Consider the following 26256-nt stretch of genomic DNA (forward strand, 5'->3'; position numbering starts at 1 on the left):
ACTGCCCTTCTCACCATGAGCCAAGGGATGTCATGGTGCTTGTTTGAAAATTCTGGCGATGAGGCATTCTGCGAAATGACTTTGACAGTCTGCTGACTAACTTGTCCTTTTCCCACAGGGTCTTGAGGATGCTACATACTGACCTCTTCCTAATAGACCTGTGGTGAAAAGTGTTTTGAAATTCTTCACAAAGGACAGGCGATATGGAACAGTCAAATTCCTTGGAGCAGTCTGCAGCAACAAGACCAGTCCCATCCTTCACAACACCAGGGACAAGTAGAACCTCAGTACATAGTCAGATTTAGTGTTTGTGTACTGAGGAGCTACACACAGCTTGATGCAGCCACACACAAAGAAGGACAGGTCATACACAAGAGAAACTAACACTTGTCACAGATGTGGTCACATTGAACCTCATATCATCCGTCATCATTTCCGCCACCTCCAAACGGACCCTACCACCAGGGATATATTTCCCTCCCCTCCCCTATCAGCGTTCCGAAAAGACCACTCCCTCCGTGACTCCCTTGTCAGGTCCACGCCCCCCACCAACCCAACCTCCACTCCCAGTACTTTCCCCTGCAACTGCAAGAAATGCAAAACTTGCACCTACACCTCCCCCCTTACTTCCCTTCAAGGCCCCAAGGGATCCTTCCATATCTGCCACAAATTCACCTGCACCTCCACAAACATCATTTGCTGCATCCGCTGCACCTGATGTGGCCTCCTCTATATTGGGGAGACAGGCCGCCTACTTGCGGAACATTTCAGAGAACACCTCTGGGACATCCGGACCAACCAATCCAACCACCCCGTGGCTCAACACTTCAACTCCCCCTCCCACTCCGCCAAGGACATGCAGGTCCTTGGACTCCTCCATCCTCCAACCATAGCAACACAATGGCTGGAGGAAGAGTGCCTCATCTTCTGCCTAGGGACCCTCCAACCATAAGGGATGAACTCAGACTTCTCCAGTTTCCTCATTTCCCCTCCCCCACCTTGTCTCAGTCCCAACCCTCAAACTCAGCACCACCTTCCTAACCTGCAATCTTCTTCCTGACCTCTCCGCCCCAACCCCCACTCCAACCTATCACCCTCACCTTAACCTCCTTCCATCTATCGCACTTCCAACGCCCCTCCCCCAAGTCTCTCCTCCCTACCTTTTATCTTAGCCTGCTTGGCACACTCTTCTCATTCCTGAAGAAGGGCTCATGCTCGAAACGTCGATTCTCCTGCTCCTTGGATGCAGCCTGACCTGCTGCGCTTTTCCAGCAATACATTTTCAGCTCCTCAGTAGGGTCCATCAACTCCAATTTCATGCAGTTACAAGATATTGCCTAGCCCTGCATCTCGATTTTATTTAAAAAGTTCTTAATTTGATTTTTTTCAAAAAATTCCAACTGATCTTTTAATTTGTAACTTTAAATATTTCCCTTATTTACCTTCAACCTGAAAGTAGCCAATAACAGTCATGTTAGTAGCTATTATCAACCAATGAACGTATGCCTTACCAATGATGTCACTCTGCTGTGTTAGGTCCCGAATCCTGGGTTTCAATTCATCATTTTTTATTAAAAAACCTGACAAACTATGAGCCAAAAACCAATAGATAGCATGTACCACATCTAATAACGTGTATGGTAGATCAGAGTGCAACATTACTTCACAAGCTTGGCTTTAACCTTTGTCAGATAAGGGAGGTTTATTATTATTTATTAAATCAACACTATTACTTTTCCAAATTTGCTGTGACTGTATCGATAAAATAAACATTCACCTTGTAACATAGGCACAGCCCTCCAGACTGCAACAGGCCCAAGGCTGGCAAACTGACCAAAGGAACACTCCAAGAAAAACAATGGTATCCCAACAAGGGCCAGCATGACAGAATAGGGAATAAGGAATGCACCTGGAAAATAGCGGAAAGGACTTCAATTTTCAAGTGAAACTCCATGCTTACACTGTGTGGGGTGGATTAAAATTTACCCTGAAATCTCTACGAATGTCCAAATTCCCGTTTTATGAATTTCACTCTCGAACACAATCAGATATCTTTTCAGGTCACTTTACACAGTCATGTTGTGACATTTCTTATACATTTGCGCTTGGTTTCCATCAATCCAATGGTGTGGGTTGTGAAGAGCCCTGATTTGAGCAGTTTTGTTGATAATGTACCAGCCTGAACACAGGGCCTCACTGAGGAGCCTGCTATTCTGAGGATTTCACACATTGTACAGTAAATATATCTGAGGTGGATGGCTCATGCATTCTAAACAATATCAACTGAAAATACATTGCAAATTAATAAATGAACCATTTACTTTGGTTTATAAGTAGTATATATTTGATGCAACACATTGCTAATTTTAAACTATTACCTTGACATATCTCTCTCGTCATAAGAAAATAGTAGTCAAACTTGTGAGCTGTGGGATTGAATTTACCAGTTCACATTGAAATTGTTTAACTCTGCATTATTTACTATATCATTTTTAGTGCAATAAACATTTGTTATTTACTGAACTACAATTTTCAGGATAAGTCAACAAATCGATCCATTTAGTTCTGCCTTTTTTACTCTCCGATATTTTTAATTTCTCTACCATACCTCCTCCGTTTTTGTAAGCCAGGTAAGGAAATCTCCAAACATTCCCAAAACCCACTGTATTACCAATCATTGAGAGCAGGTAATCAGTCTTCGAAGACCAGTTACCCCGTTCCACATTCTCATCACCACAGCACCATGTTCATTGGCGGTATCCTGGGAGAAAGAATTGAAATGGCAAGCTCAGACATTAATCTTTCTCAGACTAGATCTCAAGTGAAATGTATAGTCACCACTCCCACAACTATCGGAAAATGGTGCAATTCTCTATTTAGCAGCAATGTCTGTCAGGTTAGAAACAGCCAGATGTCCACAGAGAGTCTACAATTCACAACGACCAAAATCTACAAATCAACAGTATCTGAAATTGTCTTACATGGATTTTTACTGTTTTGTTTTGTTGAAATACTCACCGTATCCTGTGGAGGGTTTGGCCGATTGGCATTCAGTAAGAACAGAAATAAATGCCTTCGGTCCATTTTCAGACATCAATGAACTATTCTTCCACTTGCACAAGAATTGGAAGTAAAATGAGGACACTCCTTTTGGCCAAAAGTCCTTCAACTTCTCATGAATGGATTATTCTTGTTGAGTCAGAAGTCAGCCTCTTACTGTGTTTCATAACAGGTGTAACTCTGCTTAGCTAATCATTCAATTTCCACCCTAAACATTTCTATTGAGTTAAATGATTTGTTTTCAGAACAGTTACGATCAAAGGGCATTCATTCCCTGTCCTCAGGGTTGGGCAAAGCACTGGTTTTAAAAGGAATAGCTTCCAAGTGAATCCAAACCAAGTTGAACTTCAGCCAAAGAAAAGCTATCTAAGATTTCTTCTAAAAATGAACGGGTCTTCTCCCATATTAGAAGTATAATTGTCATCCCCTGCTACCCGAGTTCATTTTACGTAATGAAATTTTAATTAGTTTTGAATGTGTGGCTGCAGTTTTGCAATCCCTATATAAGATGAAATGTACATGGATTTGGGAAAAACATGATTGCTTGTCCATTGATCTGGCAGTCTCACCTCGAACCAAATGTTTAAAGTTGGAAGATTATAAGAGAGAAGTAAACCTGTATTTCTTTCTTAGCATTCCATCATGAAATGTTATCGCGTAAATTATAACTATGCTTACTAAAGTGAGGTGTAATAGTTCTATAGTTGGAAAAGTTAAGTAACTATTAAATAGTATGGTTCCTATACTGTTGCCTCTGACTATCAGCAAGTCACCAATTGAAAGAGCAGCACATTAATATTCAAAAGTCTTCATCTGTATTGGAGTAGGTTATTGATAGGGTAAAGCAATATTCTGAATTGTATGATTAGATAGGGCTCTCTCAGTGTGAGATCCAGAGCTAATTACTGAAAAACTTCCATTGCTTTCAAATGTTATTTACTGATCAGCTTAGCCATCTGGCTGGATCATTAGAAGCTTTGCTAGGTGCATGATCTTTTGGCTGAATCACAAACACCAGTGGGTTTGGAAGAGTGATGATTGCATATAAAAATACAACAAAAAGTGTATTCTCTTGTGCAAAATGCAATGTGTCACCACATTCAGCGTCATCTTGAAAGACTGAGTTTAATGCAAAATTTTACTGCTTTTGAGTTCATCTTTCCCTCTTCTTCTTAATACCCTCCGCTCCTCCTCCATTCACTGCTTAACATCAGCCAGGGTCTTTGTAACGGGCTCCAGGGTCTTGTCATTGGGCTCTGAGTTCTTAATTATGGACCCACCCCTGCCATTGCCATGTCTCCCACAAGCCTCTATGTCTGAGCTGGAGCCATGGGCCTGATCTCCTACCTCCTGCTCTCCCTGCGAAGCTGCCACCAGTCATCGGGATCCTGGCTCAGGCCTCATCTGTGACCTCAGTGCTAGAGCCAGAGCCAGCCAAGGATCTGGGACTGCATGGGGCCCTGCCCCAACCGACTCCCATGCAGAAACAAAAAAAACCACAGGAAGACCGATCACCATGGCAGCTGCAACCGCCATCAATCACCCGAAGGAGCTGTTCTCTCTTGCTGCTGCTGCTCCCTGTCTTTTGCACTGGTCCTCTGGCCCCTACACCCTCCACTGTCTCTGACAAAAGTATAAAGGCCCATTTTCCTACAACTTTCAACTCTGAAGAAGCCTTGTACTGGACTCAACTAATTAACTCTGTTTATCTCTCTATTGATTCTGCCAGACCTTCTGTGTTCTGCAGCATTGTTTGTGTTTGTTTTAAGATATTATTCCTGCTTACTGGAGTAACTGACTCCCTGATCAATGTGGTGACACCAGCTCTTTTACACCCTCACCCATCTCCCCTATCTCACCTGAAGATTCTATAACCCAGAATATTGTGCTGACAATCATGTTCTTTCCTCAACCACAATCATCTCTGTGATAGCAATGATATTAGATCCTCATACATTAATAAACACGCACAACTCCTCTGCCTTACTCACAAGACTCCTTGCATTAAAAAAATACCATCCATCTTTGCCACACTCCATTCTGCACTAACTTGAATATATTTGCACGAATTTTTGCATTGCAATAGTGGGTTCTTCAATACTTTTCAGTACATTAACCTTTACTGAACCTCCATTTAGTATCCCAGACCCCTGCAAAAATTAGTTTTAAATCCCACCATCACATTCAGCAATACCTTCAGAAAACCAGAACACTTGTACGTCCCACCTTCTCCAGAAATAAATGTGGTCATCCAACACTAATCTGTTCCGGATCGCAATGCACTCTGGAGCTTTCCTGACTTCTTGCCAGCCTCTTTCTGATTGGTCAGAGTCATAGATTCACACAGCATGGAAACACTTTGGTTTAACCTGTCCATGCTGAACATAATCCCAAACTAAGTTAGTCTCACCTGCCTGGTCTTGGCTCATATCTCTCCAAACTTTTCCTATTCACGTATCCATCAAAATATCTTTTAAATGCTGTAATTGTACCCACATCCATCATTTCTCAGGAAGTCCACACACAAACTACTCTTGGTGTAAAAAAATTGCCTCATATCTTGTTCAAATCTCTCACTTCTCACTGCTCACCTTAAAAATTGCCCGAAACATCGAATCTCCTGCTCCTTGAATGCTGCCTGACCTGCTGCGCTTTTCCAGCAATACATTTTCAGCTCTGATCTCCAGCATCTGCAGTCCTCACTTTCTCCTTAAAAATGTCCCCCTAGTCTTGAAATTCCCCATCATAGGGAAAAGACAACTACCATCAATTCTATCTATACCTCTCATTATTTTAGAAACCTCTATCAGGTCACCTCTCAACCTCCTACGCTCCAGTGAAAAAACGTTTCAGCCTTTCTTTATAACTCAAACCTTCCATACCTGGCCACATCCTGGTAAATCCCTTCTGACCCCTCTCCTGCTTAATAATACCCTTCTCTTCTCTGACTGCACTTTCTTAAACCGTGATGGGGGTCAGGGATGGGAGCAACAATGAGAAAAGAGAAAAGGTTGAGAACTGATACAGAAGATAAAGGGAGAAAGTTCAATAAACAAGGCAGGCAAGAGCATGGCGGGCTATGAGGAAAAACAATGAATTAAACACATTTAATTCAACGCAAGAGGACTGACAGGTAAGGCAGATGTACGTAGGGTATGGATAGGAACATGGGACTGGGATATCATACCCTTTGCAGAAATTTGGCTGAGGGAGGATGATGACTGGCAGCTTAATGCTTGGCATGTTGATGCTATCGGAAGGATAAAAAGGTGCACAAGAGAGGTGAGGGAATGATGTTTTTGATTAGGGAATTCAACTTGTACTTAGACAGAATATTCCTGGGTGATTGTCTAGCTATATGGATGAACTAAAAATAAGAAAGGGGTGATCACTTTGATTGGATTGGATTATAAGCCCCCAACAATTGTCACAGTAATGGTCTGGTACAAGTTAGTTTGCCCTTGAGTTTTTTTTTTAGAGAGGGGATAATTGGCCAGGCTCCATCGTGCCTGAACTTTGAATGGTTCACTGGGGCCTTGTTGTTTCCCCAAACAAATACTGCTTCAGATCAAAAGCTTGAAAGACCTTTTGAAAACTTGATCTTGTCAAGGGGACGTGGCCAGCTCTCTAGCTCTTCAGTTCAGTACGGGAGGGAGTAGAGTCATGGGGGAAACTGGAAGCCTTCTCTCTGTCCTTCTGCCCTTCTGATTTTGAACTGTATGCTGCCTGTGCCATTGTTTGCTGTTTGTGCTTAGGGATCTGTGTACTGGGATTGTTGCAAGAATTTGCAGAACAGCATCATTTGGTAGGGTTTGGATAGGATAAGTTATCGGGTATTCTGTTTTCTGTTCCTTGTAGTTCATTTTATAATTTTGCAAATAAATTTTGTTTGTTTAAAACCTGGCAGTTGACCAAGCTGATGTACTCCAAGAATATCCACTGTACACCTCATTAAACAAATAGCAAAGTTACAGTCAGACCTAGTCCATGACAGACTGGGGGCTTTTTGCGGGATTTAAACAGCGAGTGGTAGTTGCTAGTGTCTTTTATTTCAGGTGTTGATTTGGTTGGTTTAAACCGTGTTCGGATGGCAATGGCTCGTTCAATCACCAAGGAGTTCCTGGAGGTGGAAGAAGTGACCTCGGGGGTTTTGCAAAAGGAAGATAAGACCAAACTGCATGAATTAATAGACAAGCTAGGGTTGAATTTACCTCCTAATGTGAGGAAAGATGAGATGAATTCAGCACTAGCTCAGTATTCAAATTTGCTGGAAACACTATCAGGATGTGTAGAGATGGCAAGAATTCGATTGTAAATGAAGCAGCTTGAGTTAGAGGGGAGAGATAAGGAAAGGGCAGCAGAAATGAAACAGTTTGAATTACAATTAAAATCAGAAGAGAGAGAAAAAGCAAACACATTAAGGGCTTTAGCCACAGAGAAAGAAAGTTAATGAAGAACTCTAGCAGAAGAGAAAGAAAAAGCAAAGAGATTAAACTTTAGAAATTGACACTTAAAAAGGGAAGTCAGCACAAAAGGATGGAGATGCAGGCTGAAGGTAGGTTTAGTGAGGAAGAGAGTGAGGATGAGCAAGCCCCTGGCAGTCAGAAGCCTAGTGAGAAACTGTTTAAGTATGTTCAAACAAGGCCTAAATTTAATGAGAAGAATGTGGAAGCCCTTGTCATTTCATTTGAAAAAGAATCTAAACAAATGCAATGGCCAGTCAGTGTGTGGGTTTTGTTGATCCAAACCAAACTTGTGGGTTGAGCTAGTGAGGAATTCACATCGCTATCAGAGCAGGTATCTGGGGAGTATGAGTAGGGAAAAGAATCAATCTTAAGCGCATATGAATTGGTACCAGAAAGCCTATAGACGTTTAAAGAATCTAAGGAGGAACCCTGGTCAAACTTATATTGAGTATGAAAGAATTAACAGCTGCAAATGTGTTGCTGGTCAAAGCACAGCAGGTTAGGCAGCATCTCAGGAATAGAGAATTCGACGTTTCGAGCATAAGCCCTTCATCAGGAATAAGAGAGAGAGAGCCAAGCCGGCTGAGATAAAAGGTAGGGAGGAGGGACTAGGGGGAGGGGCGATGGAGGTGGGATAGGTGGAAGGAGGTCAAGGTGAGGGTGATAGGCCGGAGTGGGGTGGGGGCGGAGAGGTCAGGAAGAGGATTGCAGGTTAGGAGGGCGGTGCTGAGTTGAGGGAACCGACTGAGACAAGGTGGGGGGAGGGGAAATGAGGAAGCTGGAGAAATCTGAATTCATACCTTGTGGTTGGAGGGTTCCCAGGCGGAAGATGAGGCGCTCCTCCTCCAGCCGTCGTGTAGTTGTGTTCTATCCCTTCCATCCCGACCTGAAATTCACCTGGACTGTCTCAGACTCCTCCCTCCCCTTCCTAGACCTTTCCATTTCTATCTCGGGCGACCGACTCAACACAGACATCTATTATAAACCGACTGACTCCCACAGCTACCTGGACTACACCTCCTCCCACCCTGCCCCCTGTAAAAACGCCATCCCATATTCCCAATTCCTTCGTCTCCGCCGCATCTGCTCCCAGGAGGACCAATTCCAACACCGCACAACCCAGATGGCCTCCTTCTTCAAGGACCGCAGATTCCCCCCAGACGTGATCGACGATGCCCTCCACCGCATCTCCTCCACTTCCCGCTCCTCCGCCCTTGAGCCCCGCTCCTCCAACCGCCACCAAGACAGAACCCCACTGGTTCTCACCTACCACCCCACCAACCTGCGCATACAACGTATTATCCGCCGCCATTTCCGCCACCTCCAAACGGACCCCACCACCAAGGATATATTTCCCTCCCCTCTCCTATCAGCGTTCCGCAAGGACCACTCCCTTCGTGACTCCCTTGTCAGATCCACACCCCCCACCAACCCAACCTCCACCCCCGGCACCTTCCCCTGCAACCGCAGGAAATGTAAAACTTGCGCCCACACCTCCACACTCACTTCCCTCCAAGGCCCCAAGGGATCCTTCCATATCCGCCACAAGTTCACCTGTACCTCCACACACATCATCTATTGCATCCGCTGCACCCGATGTGGCCTCCTCTATATTGGTGAGACAGGCCGCTTACTTGCGGAACGCTTCAGAGAACACCTCTGGGCCGCCCGAACCAACCAACCCAATCACCCCGTGGCTCAACACTTTAACTCCCCCTCCCACTCCACCGAGGACATGCAGGTCCTTGGACTCCTCCACCGGCAGAACACAACTACACGACGGCTGGAGGAGGAGCGCCTCATCTTCCGCCTGGGAACCCTCCAACCACAAGGTATGAATTCAGATTTCTCCAGCTTCCTCATTTCCCCTCCCCCCACCTTGTCTCAGTCGGTTCCCTCAACTCAGCACCGCCCTCCTAACCTGCAATCCTCTTCCTGACCTCTCCGCCCCCACCCCACTCCGGCCTATCACCCTCACCTTGACCTCCTTCCACCTATCCCACCTCCATCGCCCCTCCCCCTAGTCCCTCCTCCCTACCTTTTATCTCAGCCGGCTTGGCTCTCTCTCTCTTATTCCTGATGAAGGGCTTATGCTCGAAACGTCGAATTCTCTATTCCTGAGATGCTGCCTAACCTGCTGTGCTTTGACCAGCAACACATTTGCAGCTGTGATCTCCAGCATCTGCAGACCTCATTTTTTATTTGAAAGAATTAAACAAAGTAATTTTGGTAGGTGGATACGAGCTTTAAAAATAGAACAAACTTACAATACCCTTAGAGAGACAATTATTTTGGAGGAGTTTAAAAATTCACTGCCTGACATAGTGCAAATTCATTTGGCAGAGCAGAGAGTGAAAAATGGCAAGCTTAGCAATTGAAGTGGCTGATGATTATGAGTTGGTCCATAAATCACGGTCTGACTTCCTGCATCAATTTCAATCCATGAGGAATAGAAGTTGGGGAAAAGAGAAATCCTCCTGTGGAAAGGGTGAGATAGATCTCAGTGAGGATCATAAGGAGACCTTATCACAGCGTAAAAAGGAAACCCCAGAAGGGGACGAAGAAGGTAAAAGCTCCAGTGTTTTTATTGCAATAAAGTAGATCACATGAAATCACAGTGTTGGTGGGCTAGGAAAAGCACAGGAAAGCCAGGCATGGGAAAGCAGGATAACCCTGGAAGTGTTGTTGGAGTGGTAACAGTGGGAGCTAGAAAGCTGCATCAGAGTGCACAAGCTGATCAGAGGTTGGTTAAGGAAGAAATGCCAGATCTGCTTTAAAAATATACCTGAAAGGTAAAGTTTATTCATGTTAGAATAGCAAGTAAAGAGGTTATAATATTAAGGGACACAGGATTCTCTCAGTCTGTGATGTTGAAGGATGTGGAGGAATATACTCCTGAAGGACTATTGCCAGAAAAGTTACTGGTAACAAGAGTTCATGGTGAGACAAAAAGTGCTCAATTATGCAAAATGATGCTAGAGTGACTAGAAAAGAGTGGAGCATGTGTATACGAGTAATGGACAAAGTCTCGGTTCCAGGAAAACAATTTGTCATTGTGAATGATACAGCTGATTCACTGGTAGGTGTGCTGCCTACTGTAGTTGAAAGACCTGTGGATACTCAAGCAACTAAAGCACTGCAAGAATCTTACTTGGGAATCTTCCCTGTTTGTGTAGTAATGAGGTCACAGAGTCACCAGTTGAAGGAGGAGAGATCAAAGGGTACAGATAAGGAATCTGAAGTGGCATTAGCAGAGACTGTATTCAATCAGTTAGTTAAGATAAAACAGGAATAAATAAATAATCATGCAAATATCTTTACCTGTGCAAAACTCATTGAGGTTCAGCAGAAAGATGAAAACTTAAAGCAATTGTATCAAAAGGCATATACAGAGAAGGAGTCTGAATTTATCCCTGTGTGCTATTACCTGAAAAATGATGTCTTAATTAGGAAAAAGAGACCATCACATATTCAAGCAGATGAGAAACGGGCAGAGATTCATCAAATTGTATTGCCAGTGGGGTATAGAAAGGAAATGTTGCAGGTGGCACATGAATCACCACTTGGAGGCCATTTAGAAGTGAGGAAAACACAAGCTAAAATACAAAGACATTTTTACTGGACTGCACAAGAATGTAGTTGAATTTTGCCAGCTATGTCATGCATGTCAAGTGATTGGAAAACCACCGATGGTAATAAAACCTGTAACTTTAATACCTATTCCAGATTTTGAGGAACTTTTTTACCAGAGTCTTAATTGATTGAGTAGGTCCCCTACCACAAACAAAAAGTGGGAACCAATATTTGTTAACAATAATGTATACATCGACAAGATTTCAAGAGGCTGTTCCATTACACAATATCACAGCTAAAAGGATTGTAGAGGAATTACTCAAAGTTTTCACTAGATACAGACTACCAACAGAGATACAGTCAAATCAAGGGTCAAACTTCACATCCAAACTATTTAAGGAAGTTATGGACAGCTTAGACATAAAACAATTCAAATCTACTGCGTACCATCCAGAATCGCAGGAAGCGTTAGAAAGATGGCATTGAACACTAAAGACCATGTTGAGGGCTGAAAGTCAGGATTATCCAGATGATTGGAATAAGGGAATTTGGTTGTTCTTTTTATGATCAGAGATGTACCAAATGAATCCACCTAATTCAGTCTATTTGAATTAGTTTTTGGACATGAAGTGAGAGGACCACTAAAATTGATTAAGGAGAAATTAATATGTCAGAATTCAGAGACCACCCATTTGGACTTTGTGTCAAATTTTAGAGAATGATTAAATTGAGCTAAGGAGTTGACTCAACAGCATTTAAAAGTACCACAGCTTACAATGACTCAGCAAGTGGAATAAGAAATCAAAATATCGCTATTTTGCTATCAGGGATAAGGTATTAGTGGTACTTCCAGTAATAGGTGAACCTTTTAAAACAGGATTTAGTGGATCTTATAAAATCGAAAGGACATTGAGTGAGGTAAACTACTTGATATGGACCCCAGACTGGAAGAAATCTCACAGAGTGTGTCTTGTGGGATACTCAAAAGATATTTTGACAGGGAAGGAAAGCAAGAGAAGGTGTTAATGATTACAGCACAGAAGGAAGAGCCAAGTTCAGAGGCTTCTGAATTGGACATTCCTCAAATTAAATGGGACAATGAGGAAGTTGTCAAAAATTGGGATAAATGATTGGGTTATCTTCCTGAGAAAAATTGAAATTACCTGAAAGAGCATTACTATCACATGGGGAGATATGAGGAAATAACCTGGGAAGTATTAGCCTAATGGTGCATGATGCAGAGATAGGAGAGGCTATTCCGATTAAGCAACAAGTCCCCAGATGTAAATAAGGAGGACATCACAGTGTCGGCAAGGCTGTGTTTGTCCTGTCTGGTGCTTAGATTGATGTCGGATGTTTTGTTTGCTCTCAAAATAGGTAAGAATCAACTATGTCCTTTCGTGAAGGACATTAGTAAACCAAATGCATTTTAATGACAATCACCAGTGGTTACATATTCACTATTAGACTTCTCTATTTCTCTTTTCTCCTTCTCAACATATCTTCACACCGACTGGTTCAGCCAAGCTTCTGTTCTTCTACTGTGTAATTTGTCGTGAGGTTTGGTGTAAGATTTTACTTTATGACACTTCTTGGGAGTACAGTGGGATATAATATAGCAGTAGAGGCACTGTATCACTAAAAGTTGCTGTAAAGTAGGAGTCTAAGAGGCTGTCACAGAAACTGTTTCCCGATCTTTCAAACATTTCCTCACCTGCCACAAGGTGGGGCCCTCAGCTTGGACAACTCTCACCACGGCTATTATGGGTACCCACATAATACAGAAGATGATCATACACCAGCCCAGCGCTATTGACCAGACAGAGTATTCAACTGGTCCATATGTTGGAGGGGCAAATGTTGTTAAGGACCAGACTAAGATTGCCTGAATGAAATAAACACAGAAAGTAAAATCAGTAACATGATGAAAGGGACTTACTGTACATTTTTACATTCAGCTTAAATCACTCAAAGATGTAACATCTCCTTACGGTTAAAATGCACGGAGAGATCAGAATCCAACAAGCTCTCCACCAGAGCCAGAAAAGCCAATTCCTTTTCCCAATCATCATCTCAATGTCCTTGATGAATCTGTTTATCCCTGTGAATAGCAAGGAAGCAGAGAGACACCATCACTCGCGCTGTCCTGTCTTCGGGGCAGCTTATTTACTGTTGAAGTTCATCTTGTACAGGTGGCATTGATGAACAGGTTAAACAGAGAAAGGATTGCTGAAGATTTCAAACAGGATGAACAGAGTGTTCCTTATCACCAAATCAATTATCTGTACTCCCAGATTTAAAGGTCTTGAAGGAACTCTCACACTGTTCCGAGAAGACAAGTGTTCAAGGTGAATGGGAGATGAAGTGAGGTGGCAGGTTGAGGCCAAAGGTGCCAATGAGTGGGGATTGATGATGTGGTGAAGTCATGTTGGTTGTGGAGCAGGGTTGTGGAAGATTTGGATCTGGTCAGGTATGGAGTTGGGAGTGTTTGATAGTGGAGATGAGAGGTGTGTGTTGCCTGGAATAGAGAGTGGTGGGTGGTCACATGCCCATGGGAAGTGATGTCACAGGTGAATGACTTGGTGGGAGACTGTTAATGCTATTCATTGTAAGGTCAACGTGAATGATTGAGGGAGTCATTTTTATAATGAGAGCAGATTTTAATCCTTCTAACATTTCCTGGGTAATTATAAGTCAGTCAGAACTTTCTGAAGTCTCTGTCTCTAACTCAGAGTTGGAACTTATTCAGAGGATTTTTGACACTGGGTATTTCCATGAGTATCATACATTCCCAGGCAATTCCCATATAGCCAGTGTGTTGGGACATCTGCCTGATCCTGGTGTACAGCTTCCAGCCAATGCCTGGTCTCCCAAAATCTGGAAATGTAAAATGTCGGCTAAGAAATTGCATTCATCACTTTAGAATTGATGAGCCTGATCTTTGTGTGAACAATAGTTAAGGGAGTGGAAACAATGGCTAATGTTAATTCCTGTAAACAGGTAATCAGTAAATAGTATTCCCTTGGCTGTATTCTCAGGGCACCATAAGGGCAAGAAAATGACCAAGAAACTTGTCGAATGGAATGAATGGATATGGATAGCACAGATAAAAGACATTGGTGTGTTGACTGACCATGATGGTATTAAATAGGGGAACAGGTTTGATGGACTGAATGGCCTCCTCTTATTCCTGTGTCCCAAGATAAAGGATCAGGAAGCATATTAATGTTCCTAATCTCTATGATGATCAAGACACTCACAGGAACAATCTCATTAAGGGAATCTCCTGATTCTGTAGGATCATCATTGTGGTCAGGGAAGTGAGAAGTCTTGAAACAATGTTAAGAATCTACCCATGTGATGCTTCTGTTATGAAGGAGGAAGGGAATATTTGGGGGTTTTGAAACAGTCAGAATGGACAAAGAACACAACTGTATAGAAATAGGCCTATCGGCCCTCTAAGCCTGCGCTTACACATTTTGCTCTTCCATAATAAAACTGTCCTCACGAACAGGATCTGTATCCCTCTATTCCCTTCCTATTCATGTATTTGTCCAGGTGCTTCTTGAATGCTGCTATTGTGTCTACTTCCACCATCTCCTCTAGCAGGCGTGTTCCAGGCACTCACCACCCTTTCTGTAAAAAACATGCCTTGTAGATCACTTTGAAACATCCCCCCACACCTTGAAAGTGTGTCCCCTAGTAATTGATCCCTCCACCCTGGGGAAAAAAACCTCTTACCTTCCACTCAATCCATGCCATCACAATCTTCTAAACTTCTATCAAGTCACCCCTCAACCTTTCATATTCCAATGAAAACAAACCCAGTCTGTCTAAATGTTCTTCATAGCTAAAATCCCCATACCCTGCAACATCCTGGTAAACATTTCCTAAGCATCCACATCCATCTGCTACTGTGGTGACCAGAACTGTATGTAATACACCAAGTGTGACTTAACTAAAGTTCCATAAAGCTGCAGCATAATTTGCCTACCCTTACAATCAATGCCACTTCCAATGAAGGCAAGTATCCACAGGTTAATTGGATTGGAAGGATTCAGTTGCTGTGGGGTAGTTATCAAGTGAGGGCATGATTGAATACCAAGTCAATTAGTTTCTAAATTTTGCTTTTCACTGTGGGACATGCATGATGTTGTTCACCTGTTATATCTGTATCATAGCCTTGTGATTTTGAAACATAGTTCAATAAAATTAGTTCATGAATTTTATAATCCTAAACTTTTGCCTCTGTCATTATTCATTTGACTCAAGTCTAAATCCTCACTAACTGTTCAAACCCTATAGTTATCTGCACAATATCCAGTGTAGATTTTGTAGTGTTCTCTGAAGAGGTGAAAGTATTCTCATAAATACATTTCAATTGTAATTATTTTTTTTTCCAGTCATACCCACCATTGATCCAGCTGAGACCAATGAGTTCCAACAGAGCAACTACAATGAGAATCCATCCAGTACAGAAATAATCCATTAAATGTAACCAATAAATCCCAACCTAAAATGAAATGGAAAATTAGAAAGCATTAAATGGAAAAAAAACATAACATTCAAATCTTTAAAATAGACATTAAAAGGATTTAAGAATTTATCTTTTCTCAACCGCAAAATACCCTGTTTGCTCGATTTATTCTCATTCCTTGAAGGGCTGGAATTAGTTGTGTTCCATTTTTCTTTTTTGAAATAAACAGTCAATTTTGCATGTAGCAGCACGGTGGCTCAGTGGTTAGCAGTGCTGCCTCACAATGTCAGGAATGCAAGTCTGATTCCACCCTTGGGTGACTGTCTGTGTGGAGTTTATAAGTTCTCCCCATGTCTGTGTGGGTTTACTCCAGGTGCTCTGGTTTCCTTCCACAGTCCAAAGATATGTGGATTATTGTGGTTCTGTTCACCGAGCTGGAAGTTTTTGCTGCAAACGTTTCGTTCCCTGGCTAGGGAACATCATCAGTGCTATTGGAGCCTCCTGTGAAGCGCTGCTTTGATGTTTCTTCCGGTATTTATAATGGTTTGTTCTTGCCGCTTCCACTATAAATACCGGAAGAAACATCAAAGCAGCGCTTCACAGGAGGCTCCGATAGCACTGATGATGTTCCCTAGCCAGGGAACGAAACGTTTGCAGCAAAAACTTCCAGATCGGCGAACAGAACCACAACAACGGACACCCGAGCTACAAATCATCAACCAGACTTTAAATATGTGGATTAGGTGGATTGGCCATGCTAAATTGTTCATAGTGTCCAGGGATGCAAAGGCTAGGCGGATTAACCATGGGGAACGCAGGGTTGTAGGGTAGAGGATGGTTCTGGGTGCGCAGCTCTTCAGAGGATCAATATAGACTTGATGGGCGAAATGGTATTTCCACACTGCAGAGAGTCTATGATTCTGTCCAGATGTGATCTCGGTCAGGTGCAACACCTCTCTGGATCTATATATTATGATCTTTCCATGCCTTTCAATATTTTATTCACTGTTTTAACTTCCTGGGAACATGGTACTAATGATATTTATGAAATGTTCACAAACATCCTCTGGATATCTCCCCTTCCCATGACCCCTAATACATTCTCAGATGACACATATTCCTCATCAACTTTCCCTCTGCTCAAAGCAAAGAATTTCAGGTGCTGGAAGGTTGAGATGGAAATCAGGAAATTCTAGAATTATTCAACAGGGCAGACAGATTCAACAGGGAGATAAATAAGATTAACATTTCAGCTCAATGATGATCCTTCAGGAAGGAATTGGAAATCTTCATCAAGGGACAAAGGTACTGAGGGTGGAGAGTTGGAAATGGATTTTGCAAAGCAAGTCGGTAGGAATCCACATTTTGTTTATAAAGACATGCATAAAATGGTGGGAAGGAAAGAAGGGAGGGTGTTGTTTTCAGGGGGCAACTTGGGGGCACTCCAATTACACATAGCATCATGCTCAACTGCTCTGCAAAATCCATCCCAACCAAAGATTTACAAACCTTCCTCGACCCAATATCCAGGATTTATAGATTCCTTGGTCCCACATGTGGCCTTGCCTGCAGTACCAGCAGTGCCCACCACTGAGCTTGTGGCACTGCTGACACTGGTGGAATGGCTGGTCAATCGGATACTCTTGCTAAGGATGGCACCTCTTCCTTCTGGTGATTGGCATGAGCCCCATTATTAGGAAATTTATCCTGCCCACTGCAGTGTAAGGCTGCAGGGAATGGATAAATCACATCCTGTTGACTGTCTTCTTAGCCAGCAATACTCACATTCCACAAACAAACAAGAGAAAGAGTCACAGAATCATAGATTGTTACAGTACAGAAGGTGGCCATTCAGCCCATTATGTCCACACTGCTTCCCAGCAAGCATTATGACTCCTGCCACACACCCCTTCCTCACACCCTTTTTCCAATTAAATAATCACCAATACCTCAATTGACTCACCATCACATTTCAAAGCTGTGCACTCCAGACCTGAACGTGAAAAAGATCTTCTTCATTACATTTGCAAATCGCTTTAAATCTGAGCCATCTCATTCTCGATCCTTTCACAAAGGGGAACAGTTTCTCCCTATCTACTCTATTCAGACCTCATATGAGTTTGGCAATGTCTGTCACATCTTCTCTTGACCCCTCCTCACCTCTCTAAGGAGAATGACCCAATCTGTCCAATGTATTCTCATACATTAAGTTTCTCATTTTGGAATCATTTTTGTCGATCTCTTCTGCATTCTTCCAAAGTGTTCACATCCTTCCAATATTGTAGCATTCACAACAGTGCTCAGCACTCCTGGTGAGGATTAACAAATTTCTTATACAAGTTCAACATAACCTTCTTGCTATTATACCCTAATAACTCTATTATTAAAGCCCAGGATACCATATGCTTTATTAACTGCTCTCTCTACATATCCTACTATCTTCAATGATCTGTGAAAAGCTGCCCAGACCACTCCTGCACTTCTTAAGTACTGCACCCCTGACGTTACAAATGTTTTCTCTCCCCAAAATGGATCGTCTCAAACTTCTTGCATTGAGCTTTACCTGGAAGCTACCTGCTCACTCCACCAACATGTCTGTGAACTTGTGGACTTTTCAACTCTCTTGCTTAGAGTTTACAATCCTTCCAAGGTTCATGTCACCTCCAAACTTTGAAACTGTCCCTTACAAGACAAGGTCTATACCCTGCAAATAAAGCAGGAAAAGCAGGGCTCCCACGACTGATGTAAAACAAGGAACTATGGATGTTGGACATCTGAATCAAAAACACAAACAGAAATTGCTGGTGAAACCTAGCAGCTACGGTACATCTCTGGTGAGAAAGTGGAGTTACCATTTCTCGATGATGAGTCACTGGACTTGAAACATTAACTCTGCTTTCTCCCTACAGATACTGCCAGACTTTCTGGGTTTCACCAGCAATTTCTGTTTTTGTTCCAATCCCGATCTCTGGAGAACTCCATTACAAGCCTTCCTACAACCCAAAAAATATTTGGTGATCACTATTCTCCATTTTCTTTCACTCAGCCAATTTTGTATCCAGACAGCTATTATCTCCTTTATACCATGAGCTATAACTTTCTTCATAAGTCTGCTGTGTAACATTGCTTCAAGTGAGTTTTGAAAGTTCATGTACACCACATCAATGACATTACCCTCATCGATCCTTTCTATTACCTCTTCAAGAATTGTCAGCCATGATTTGCCTTTTAGAAATCCACGCTGACTGTTCCGAATTAACCCACATATTTATCTATGCCTCAACTGATTCTGTCATTAATATTTGTTTCCAGATTTTTATCCACCACTGAAGTTAAACTGAATTGTCTGTCATTGCTGGGCCTACCTTCACAGGTTTTTTTTACAAATAAAGGCGTAACATCTGCAATTGTCTAACCAGTCAGCACCTCCCCTGAGTTTAGGGAAGGCTGGAAAATTATGGTCAGTGGTGCTTTAATTTCTACACTTGCTTCCCTAAATGTTCTTGGATGCATGACACCTGCTTCTGGACCTTGTCAATTTAAGTATTGATTGCCTACTCAAAACGTCTTCCTGGTGAATATTGATCTTTATCGTGATAGAGCTTCCTCCTCCATTACTATAACTGGTGTCGCTCCCATCTCCTTGGTAAAGACAGATGCAAGGTATTCAGTTAACCCCTTAGTCATGTCTCTTGTCTCCATATGTCCTATATTTCAACTTGTGGGCCAAGTGCTGGAAAGTGAGATTAATGTAGAATTAATATAATTTTGGTTGTACAGACTTGAGGGCCAAAGGTCCTCTTCTGTACTATAGGATTCTATGATTCACTGTGTAAACCACCTTTTTTACCCTAATTGACTCAACTCCTCATTTTGCGATTAATGTGCCTATAGAAGACTTTGGAATTCCTTGATATGTTTGGCTGACAGTGCTTTCTCATCAGTGCTTTCTCATCGGTTAATACAGTTGGCTGGACAGCTGTCTTGAAATGCTGAGAGATGTCAGAGGTGCGTTTCAATTCCTGCACCAGCTGAAGATACCACGAAGTATCAACCTCTCCCATTCCCTGAGGTGTGGTGATTCTCACATTAAACCATCACTCGTCGCCTCTCTGTGGCCCAGTAGACCCATGGTGGCTTTACCTCTGACCTTAATCTTCTTATTAAACCCTCTTCACTTCTCCAATATGCTTTTCATTTCCCCTTTGAACCTTAGTGTTCTGCTTGAAGTTTTTGTCTTGACACTCATCATAACCTCACTTTTTCTTCTTCATTTTGTATTCTATCTCCTTTGTTCATCCTCAGAGCTCTGCATTTGTTTGTTCTCCTTTTGCTTTTTGAGGGAACATACCTTGATTGTACCTGAATCATGTCTATTTTAAACATAGCCCTTTGTTCAGTGACTGTTTTTCCCACCATAATTTTGTTCCTGTCTCTCTGGCTCAGCTCCATTCTTTGCCCATTGAAGTCAGCTCTCCTCCAGTTAATTCTTCTTATTCTGGACTGCCAATTATCCATTTTTATCACCACCCCTGGTCCAAAACCAAACCAGCAGTGGGGTTCTAAATGCTGGGAGCTTATTTAGTCTAAACTTAATTCTTTGTGATTTATGAAACTGTGTCTCATTTTACTGAGTATCCTTGTCTAGAGAGGGTTGATTGCTCATGTGGAAACATAGCAAATGACTAAGCTACAACTTACCTGTGTTACAAACAGAAGGCCAAGGAAATAAAATAACAAACAAAGACCAGCTGTCAGATAAAGACGCTTTGGCCTAAGGAACTCAGGAAACTGGTCCAGCAGGCTTATTATTACTGTTTCTATTGAAAACAAGAGTTATCAGTGATTAATTAATGATTTATACCAAGTCTTAGATAAATCCACCACCAGAGAAATGGCAGCCAAGAGGACTGAAGGAGCCAATGGGGAGAGATTTCTCTGTCTATGGGCAGAATTGTATAAGAGCAATGTTTGGAAAATGGAGGCTTGCTAATGTCTCCTGAAAGTAACTCACCATCTCAGGGTGGGTGATAGAAGATTCTGAGATGTGGGCTATAGGCTGTGATTCAGTGGGAATGACAATATTAGACATTTAGTTCAACAATGTGTGGGAGAACTCTCTCAGATTGTATTGCAGAAGAGTTTGCAACACTGATTGGGAAGATTGTACCTTTGCTGTTTCTGATGCCAGGCAGTTCATCTGGTTTATTTTTCCTATCGGAGCAATGAGCCACAACTGAGTGGCTTGCCACTTTATTTCAGAGAGGCTTGTTGTTTCATGCCTCACAATTAATATGTTACCACGTCACTATGGGGCAGCAAGGTTGCTCAGTGGTTAGCATTGCTGCCTCACAGTGCCAGGGACCCAGGTTCAATTCCAGCCTTGGGTGCCTGTCTGTATGGAATGAGTGTGGGTTGTGATGTCTGCATGGGTTTCCTCCGGATGCTTGGTTTCCTCCCACAATCCAAGGATGTGCAAATTAGGTGAATTGGCCATGCTAAAATGCCTGTAGTATTAGGTGCATTAGTCAGGAGTAAACGTAAGAGAATGGGTCTGGGTGGGTTACTCTTCAGAGGGTCGGTGTGTACCTGTTGGGCCAAAGGGTCTGTTTCCACACAGTAGGGAATCTTATCTAATATAATAACCTGTAAGGCATTATATAAACCCTGCATAATTATGTGACTTAAAAGCAGAAAGATCTCACAAACTATCTTGACTTGGGTCACTTCAAGCATGACATACTGACAAACTGTGCTGCATGTTGTAATTGAGTACTTTCATACTCACCGAGAAGCGTACATGGATATAATGTTTGTATATAACAGTGAGCTGCAATAAATATTCTGTTGGATTCTTTAATAACATAAAGCATTGAAGCATAATGCACATCAAGGATTCCAGGGTCTAACATATGATTATGGTTCTGAGGTTTTCAAGAAGGTCTCTCACACACAATCTCCTCTATAAAAGGCATTAGGTGTCAGATGGGTTTTTCTGACACAATGATAGCTCTACAGTCAAAATTACTGACAGCAATGTTATTTCATCCAGGTTTATTTGATTGAATTCAAATTCCTCAGACACTGACGTGAAACACAACCAGAAACTATTGGAAACACTCTGCAGGTTTGGCAGCATCTGTGGAGAGAAAGCAGAATTAACATTTCAGATCCAGTGACCCGACTTCAGAATGCTGTTTTTTGAAGAAGGGTCACTGGACTCAAAACATTAACTGTGCTTCCTCTCTACAGATGCTGCCAAACCTGCTGAGTTCTTCCTGCAATTTCTGATTTCCAGCATCTGCAGTTCTTTTTTGACATAGAGGTGAGGGTTGATCTCATGTCTCCAGGTCATTTATCCAGGCCTCCAGATTAGTCTGTTAACTGAATCACAACATAATTGCTGCTCAATACATTTTAACAAATCCTGTTCCTGATGAGAAGGGTCTAGATGTACATCAAAAATGATAGTTATTATATTGAGACACCTAGAACTTGGCAGCAGAAACAGAAATATGAGTTGTATGATACAACAGAAAGAACAAGGAAAGGGGAAGCAATGGCCTAATGGTATTACCGTTGGACTGTTAATCCAGAGATTATGTCCAAGGGACCCAGGCTCAAATCCTGCCACGGCAGTTGGTGGAATTAAGAATCTAATGATGACCATGAATTGATTGTTGGAAAAGCTGACCTGATTTCCTAATGTCTTTTAGAGAAGGAAGCTGCCATCATTACTTGATCTGGCCTAGATGTGGCTCCAGACCCGTTGCAATGTGGTTGACTCTTAACTGCCATCTGGGCAATTAGAGATGGGCAATAAATGCTGCCTAGGCAGCAATGATCTCATCCCATGAATGAATGAAGAAAAACAAAATTGTGAACAGCGATTGAACATGAATGCAGATTTTTAAAAAACATGAATTCCACTGTAAATCTTCCAGATGTTAGGTAACAATGACCTGAATATTTCTTTCCTACAACTTGGAACACACTTCATTCAACCAAGCTGAGGTTTCATTAAGACATTGTGGAGAATTTGACTATAGAGTAACATTGTTTTCTCATGCATTACAATCATTAGCAGTAGTTCCAAACATAATAGCTTAGATAAGTTCCTTTTATAGAAGTAGAAAGAGATTGGTTAAATTAAGTAACATTATTGTTGAACTTAAAAGATATCATTCTTACCAAAACTTGCAAACAGTGTGTCAAGTCCCAAAGTGAGCAGCATGAAGAAAAATAAAATGGACCATAAAGTTGCCCATGGCAACTGTGCAAGGGCCTCTGGGTAGGCAATAAAGGCCAAACCAAACCCTGAACAATGGATACAAAACAAATGATAATATTAGTCCTGCGTACAATCAACACACACTGCTACATTTAATTCCGTATAGAAATTGGGTAGTGAGATACATGCTGGAAATGTATTAACATCATATGTAACAAAACCCGTATTCGTGCGGGATTCCTCTCCCAAGGGGCCACGGACCAGCCAGGTTCGCCATTTCAATTAAATAAAAGCCCTTGTTAGGACGTCCGAAATATATGTATTTATATAATTCAAGAAGGGCTGCCATATTTTATGAAATAATTTGGTCTTTTGGTGCACCATATTTGTAAGGAAATCAAGGGGAATACATTCCATAACTAATCTGTGCCAAATTGAAAGTCCAGGGGGGCCCTCAGCCACCCAGTTTACCAAAATATTTTTCCTTGTATATATAGAGAGAATAGAAAATAATCTCTTCCCGTGCATATCCAGGGAGGGTAAGATCGAAAAGCCCAAAAGGAGAGATACAGGGTCCACTCTAATTTCCGTTCCTAAGATTTCTGTCAGAGCAGTTGCTACTTTAGTCCAATATCTACGCATCTTATGACAGGTCCATAGGCAATGTACAAAAGTGCTCACCTGTATTTTACATTTGGGACACATCGGAGATGTTCCTGCCTTAAATTTTGCCAATCGATCTGGTGCTATATGGGCCCTATGAAGTATCTTCAGCTGAATGGCCTGAGTTCTGTTGCAGATGGTGATTCTTCTGGCATTTTCCAAAATGTCATTCCACGTTTCTATAGAGATTTCTAGTCCCAAATCCTGATCCCATATTTTAAGCAGATTGTCTATATCTCCTGATACTTCACCATGTAGTAAATGATAAATAGTACTGATGGAAGATACCCCCATTGGCCATAGCATTCTACATTCTCTATCTGATTTATAAAGACTATCTAATAACGTAGTCTTCTTCTGTATATAATCTCGAATTTGGAAGTATCGAAAGAGGTCTCCATTAGGTAATCCGAATTTCTGATGCAGCTGTTCAAAAGACATCAGGATCCCTTCTTTAAGTAGACCCCCTAAACAAGAGATACTCCTGGATCTCCAGAGTTTGAAAATGGCAACTGTAAACCCCAGTTGAAATCCCCATGCTCCCACTGTCGGAGCATAGGGGGATGTTTTATGTGAGTTGCCCTCATTTTGCCGCATTATATTCCAAGCTTTAATTATGTTCAGTACTATGGGGTTTTTACAGTGATCCGTAATGATTTTCCTCTTGTCTGAAAATAAGAGGTTAATAAGTGGGCATTTTACTTGAGAAGCCTCAATGTCCAGCCAGATTGATTGCGGGTCAGACAAGACCCAATCAGCTATGTAACTTAATAGGGAACTTAACTGATATTTCCTAAAATCTGGGAAATCCAATCCTCCCCTTGCCTGGGAAGCTGTAGCTTCTTCAGCTTAATGAGGGGCTGTCTATGATTCCAAATAAAGAAACCCAACCAGCCATATAATTTACGTAGTGCCAGCCTCAGCAGCATCACCAGAAGCATTCTCATAGGGTATAGGAGACGGGGCAGGACATTCATTTTAATTAGTGCTATTCTACCTAGCCAGGAAATTGGAAGGTCTCCATCGCTGGAGGTCCTGCCTTACCCTTTCCAGTAAATGCACAAAGTTAGCCTTGTATAACTGACCAAATGCTGGGGTAATAAAAATGCCTAATTATAAAAAAACCTCCAGGGAACACTGAAAGGGAAAGTGGGATCCGTCCAATAAGTGGGATATACTAGCAAGGCCACCCATTGGCAGAGCCTCCGATTTTGAGAAATTAATTTTATAGCCTGAAAATACACTAAATGTATTAATAACTTGGATTAAGCGAGGCACGGACATCAAAGGATTACTGAGGAATAGAAGAACATCATCTGCATAAAGGGTAATTTTATGTTTACCTGTACCAATCCTCGGGGTCCTTATATTAGGGTCAGCCTGTATAGTTTCTGCTAGTGGCTCAATTATTAGCGTAAATGGCAATGGCGAGAAAGAACATCCCTGACGGCAGCCCCTATCCATACTGAAGTTATCCGAGCCTAATCCATTGGTAATCACAACTGCTTTGGGATTACTATACAGTGTTGAGACCCATTTGGTAAACACCTTTCCAACGCCAAAGCTTTCCAATGTGTAAAACAAATATGACCATTCAACAGTGTCGAATGCCTTTTTCGCATCTAATGAGACTACTATTCCTGGCAACTTTCCCTGATGGCAGGCTTGAATCACATTGAAAACCCTTCTAACATTATTGGATGATCTACGGCCCTTAATGAACCCCGTCTGATCCTCCTTTATGATATGTGGCAATACCCTTTCTAGCCTCAATGCTAACGTTTTAGAGAGGATTTTAAAATCTACATTTACAAAGGATATTGATCTGTATGACACACAATCTTCTGGGTCCTTTCCTTTTTTAAGGATAAGAGAGATATTTGCTTCTTTCAGTGAAGGCGGGAGACAGCCCTGACTGTATGAGTAGTTATACATGTCCATAAGTGGACCAGCCAATATTCCTGTAAATTCTTTATAGAATTCAGCTTGAAAGCCATCTGGGCCAGGTGCCTTACCGCTCTGAAGTTGCCTGATTGTGTCAAGTATTTCTTGGATTGTTAGGGGAACATTCAAGACCGATATCTGTTCCCGAGTTAGGTCCAGAAAGGTCAAGTTTTTTAAAAATGATTGCATCCTCCAAGTCCTGTCTTCACAATCCTGTGATTTATATAAATCAGAATAAAATTTTCTTAAGATTGCATTAATCCTTTTACGATCATGAGTAAAAATACCAGTACTTTCCTTGATAGACGTGATATTTGAGGGGCCTTCTTTTTCTTTGCAAGAAATGCTAAGTATTTACAAAATTCATATGACCTTTGTTTTGCAAATAATATTTCCCTCTTAGCCGTTTGGGTAAGGGTGGTGTTTTGAGCTGTCCTAAGGGCCGTAATCCTTTGCAATTTGATAATAGAAGGTCTGTCAGCGTATGCTGTTTCAGCCGCTTTGAAGCGAGCTTCGAGCAGACGCTGTTGTTCTCTCTTTAATTTTTTCTGGGTCGCTGAGTATGAGATGATCAAACCTCGTGCGTAAGCTTTGATGGTCTCCCATATCATTGATTGGTTGCTAGCCGTACCGAAATTAATTTCTAAAAAAGTTTTAAATTCTTGAGAGAAGTACTTTACAAATTTACTGTCTTTCATCAGGAAGGGGTCCATACGCCAATGCCAGGGTGATGTCTCATTGTTCCTTGCCTTGATTTCCATATATACAGCAGCGTGATCAGAAATTGTAATACTGCCTATTTTACAGGATGATATGGAATTTTAAAAAATCGAGGGGCAAAA

At 41.9% G+C, this 26256-nt stretch overlaps 1 protein-coding gene across 1 annotated transcript in view; it reads right to left on the reverse strand.

Moving 5' to 3' along the window:
* The window catches only part of LOC132820336 (sodium- and chloride-dependent neutral and basic amino acid transporter B(0+)-like), a 233261-nt gene extending 230177 nt beyond the window's left edge, over nucleotides 1-3084 (reverse strand). The window contains exons 1-3 of the mRNA XM_060832357.1: nucleotides 3019-3084; nucleotides 2609-2726; nucleotides 1778-1909 (exon numbers count right to left, since the gene is read on the reverse strand). Of these exons, the coding sequence (XP_060688340.1) occupies nucleotides 1778-1909; nucleotides 2609-2726; nucleotides 3019-3084 (316 nt within the window). The remainder of the gene's footprint in view (nucleotides 1-1777; nucleotides 1910-2608; nucleotides 2727-3018) is intronic.
* Between the last annotated feature and the right edge of the window lie 23172 nt (nucleotides 3085-26256).

This window comes from Hemiscyllium ocellatum, chromosome 11 (genome assembly GCF_020745735.1).
Source record: "Hemiscyllium ocellatum isolate sHemOce1 chromosome 11, sHemOce1.pat.X.cur, whole genome shotgun sequence".
Taxonomy (NCBI): domain Eukaryota; kingdom Metazoa; phylum Chordata; class Chondrichthyes; order Orectolobiformes; family Hemiscylliidae; genus Hemiscyllium; species Hemiscyllium ocellatum.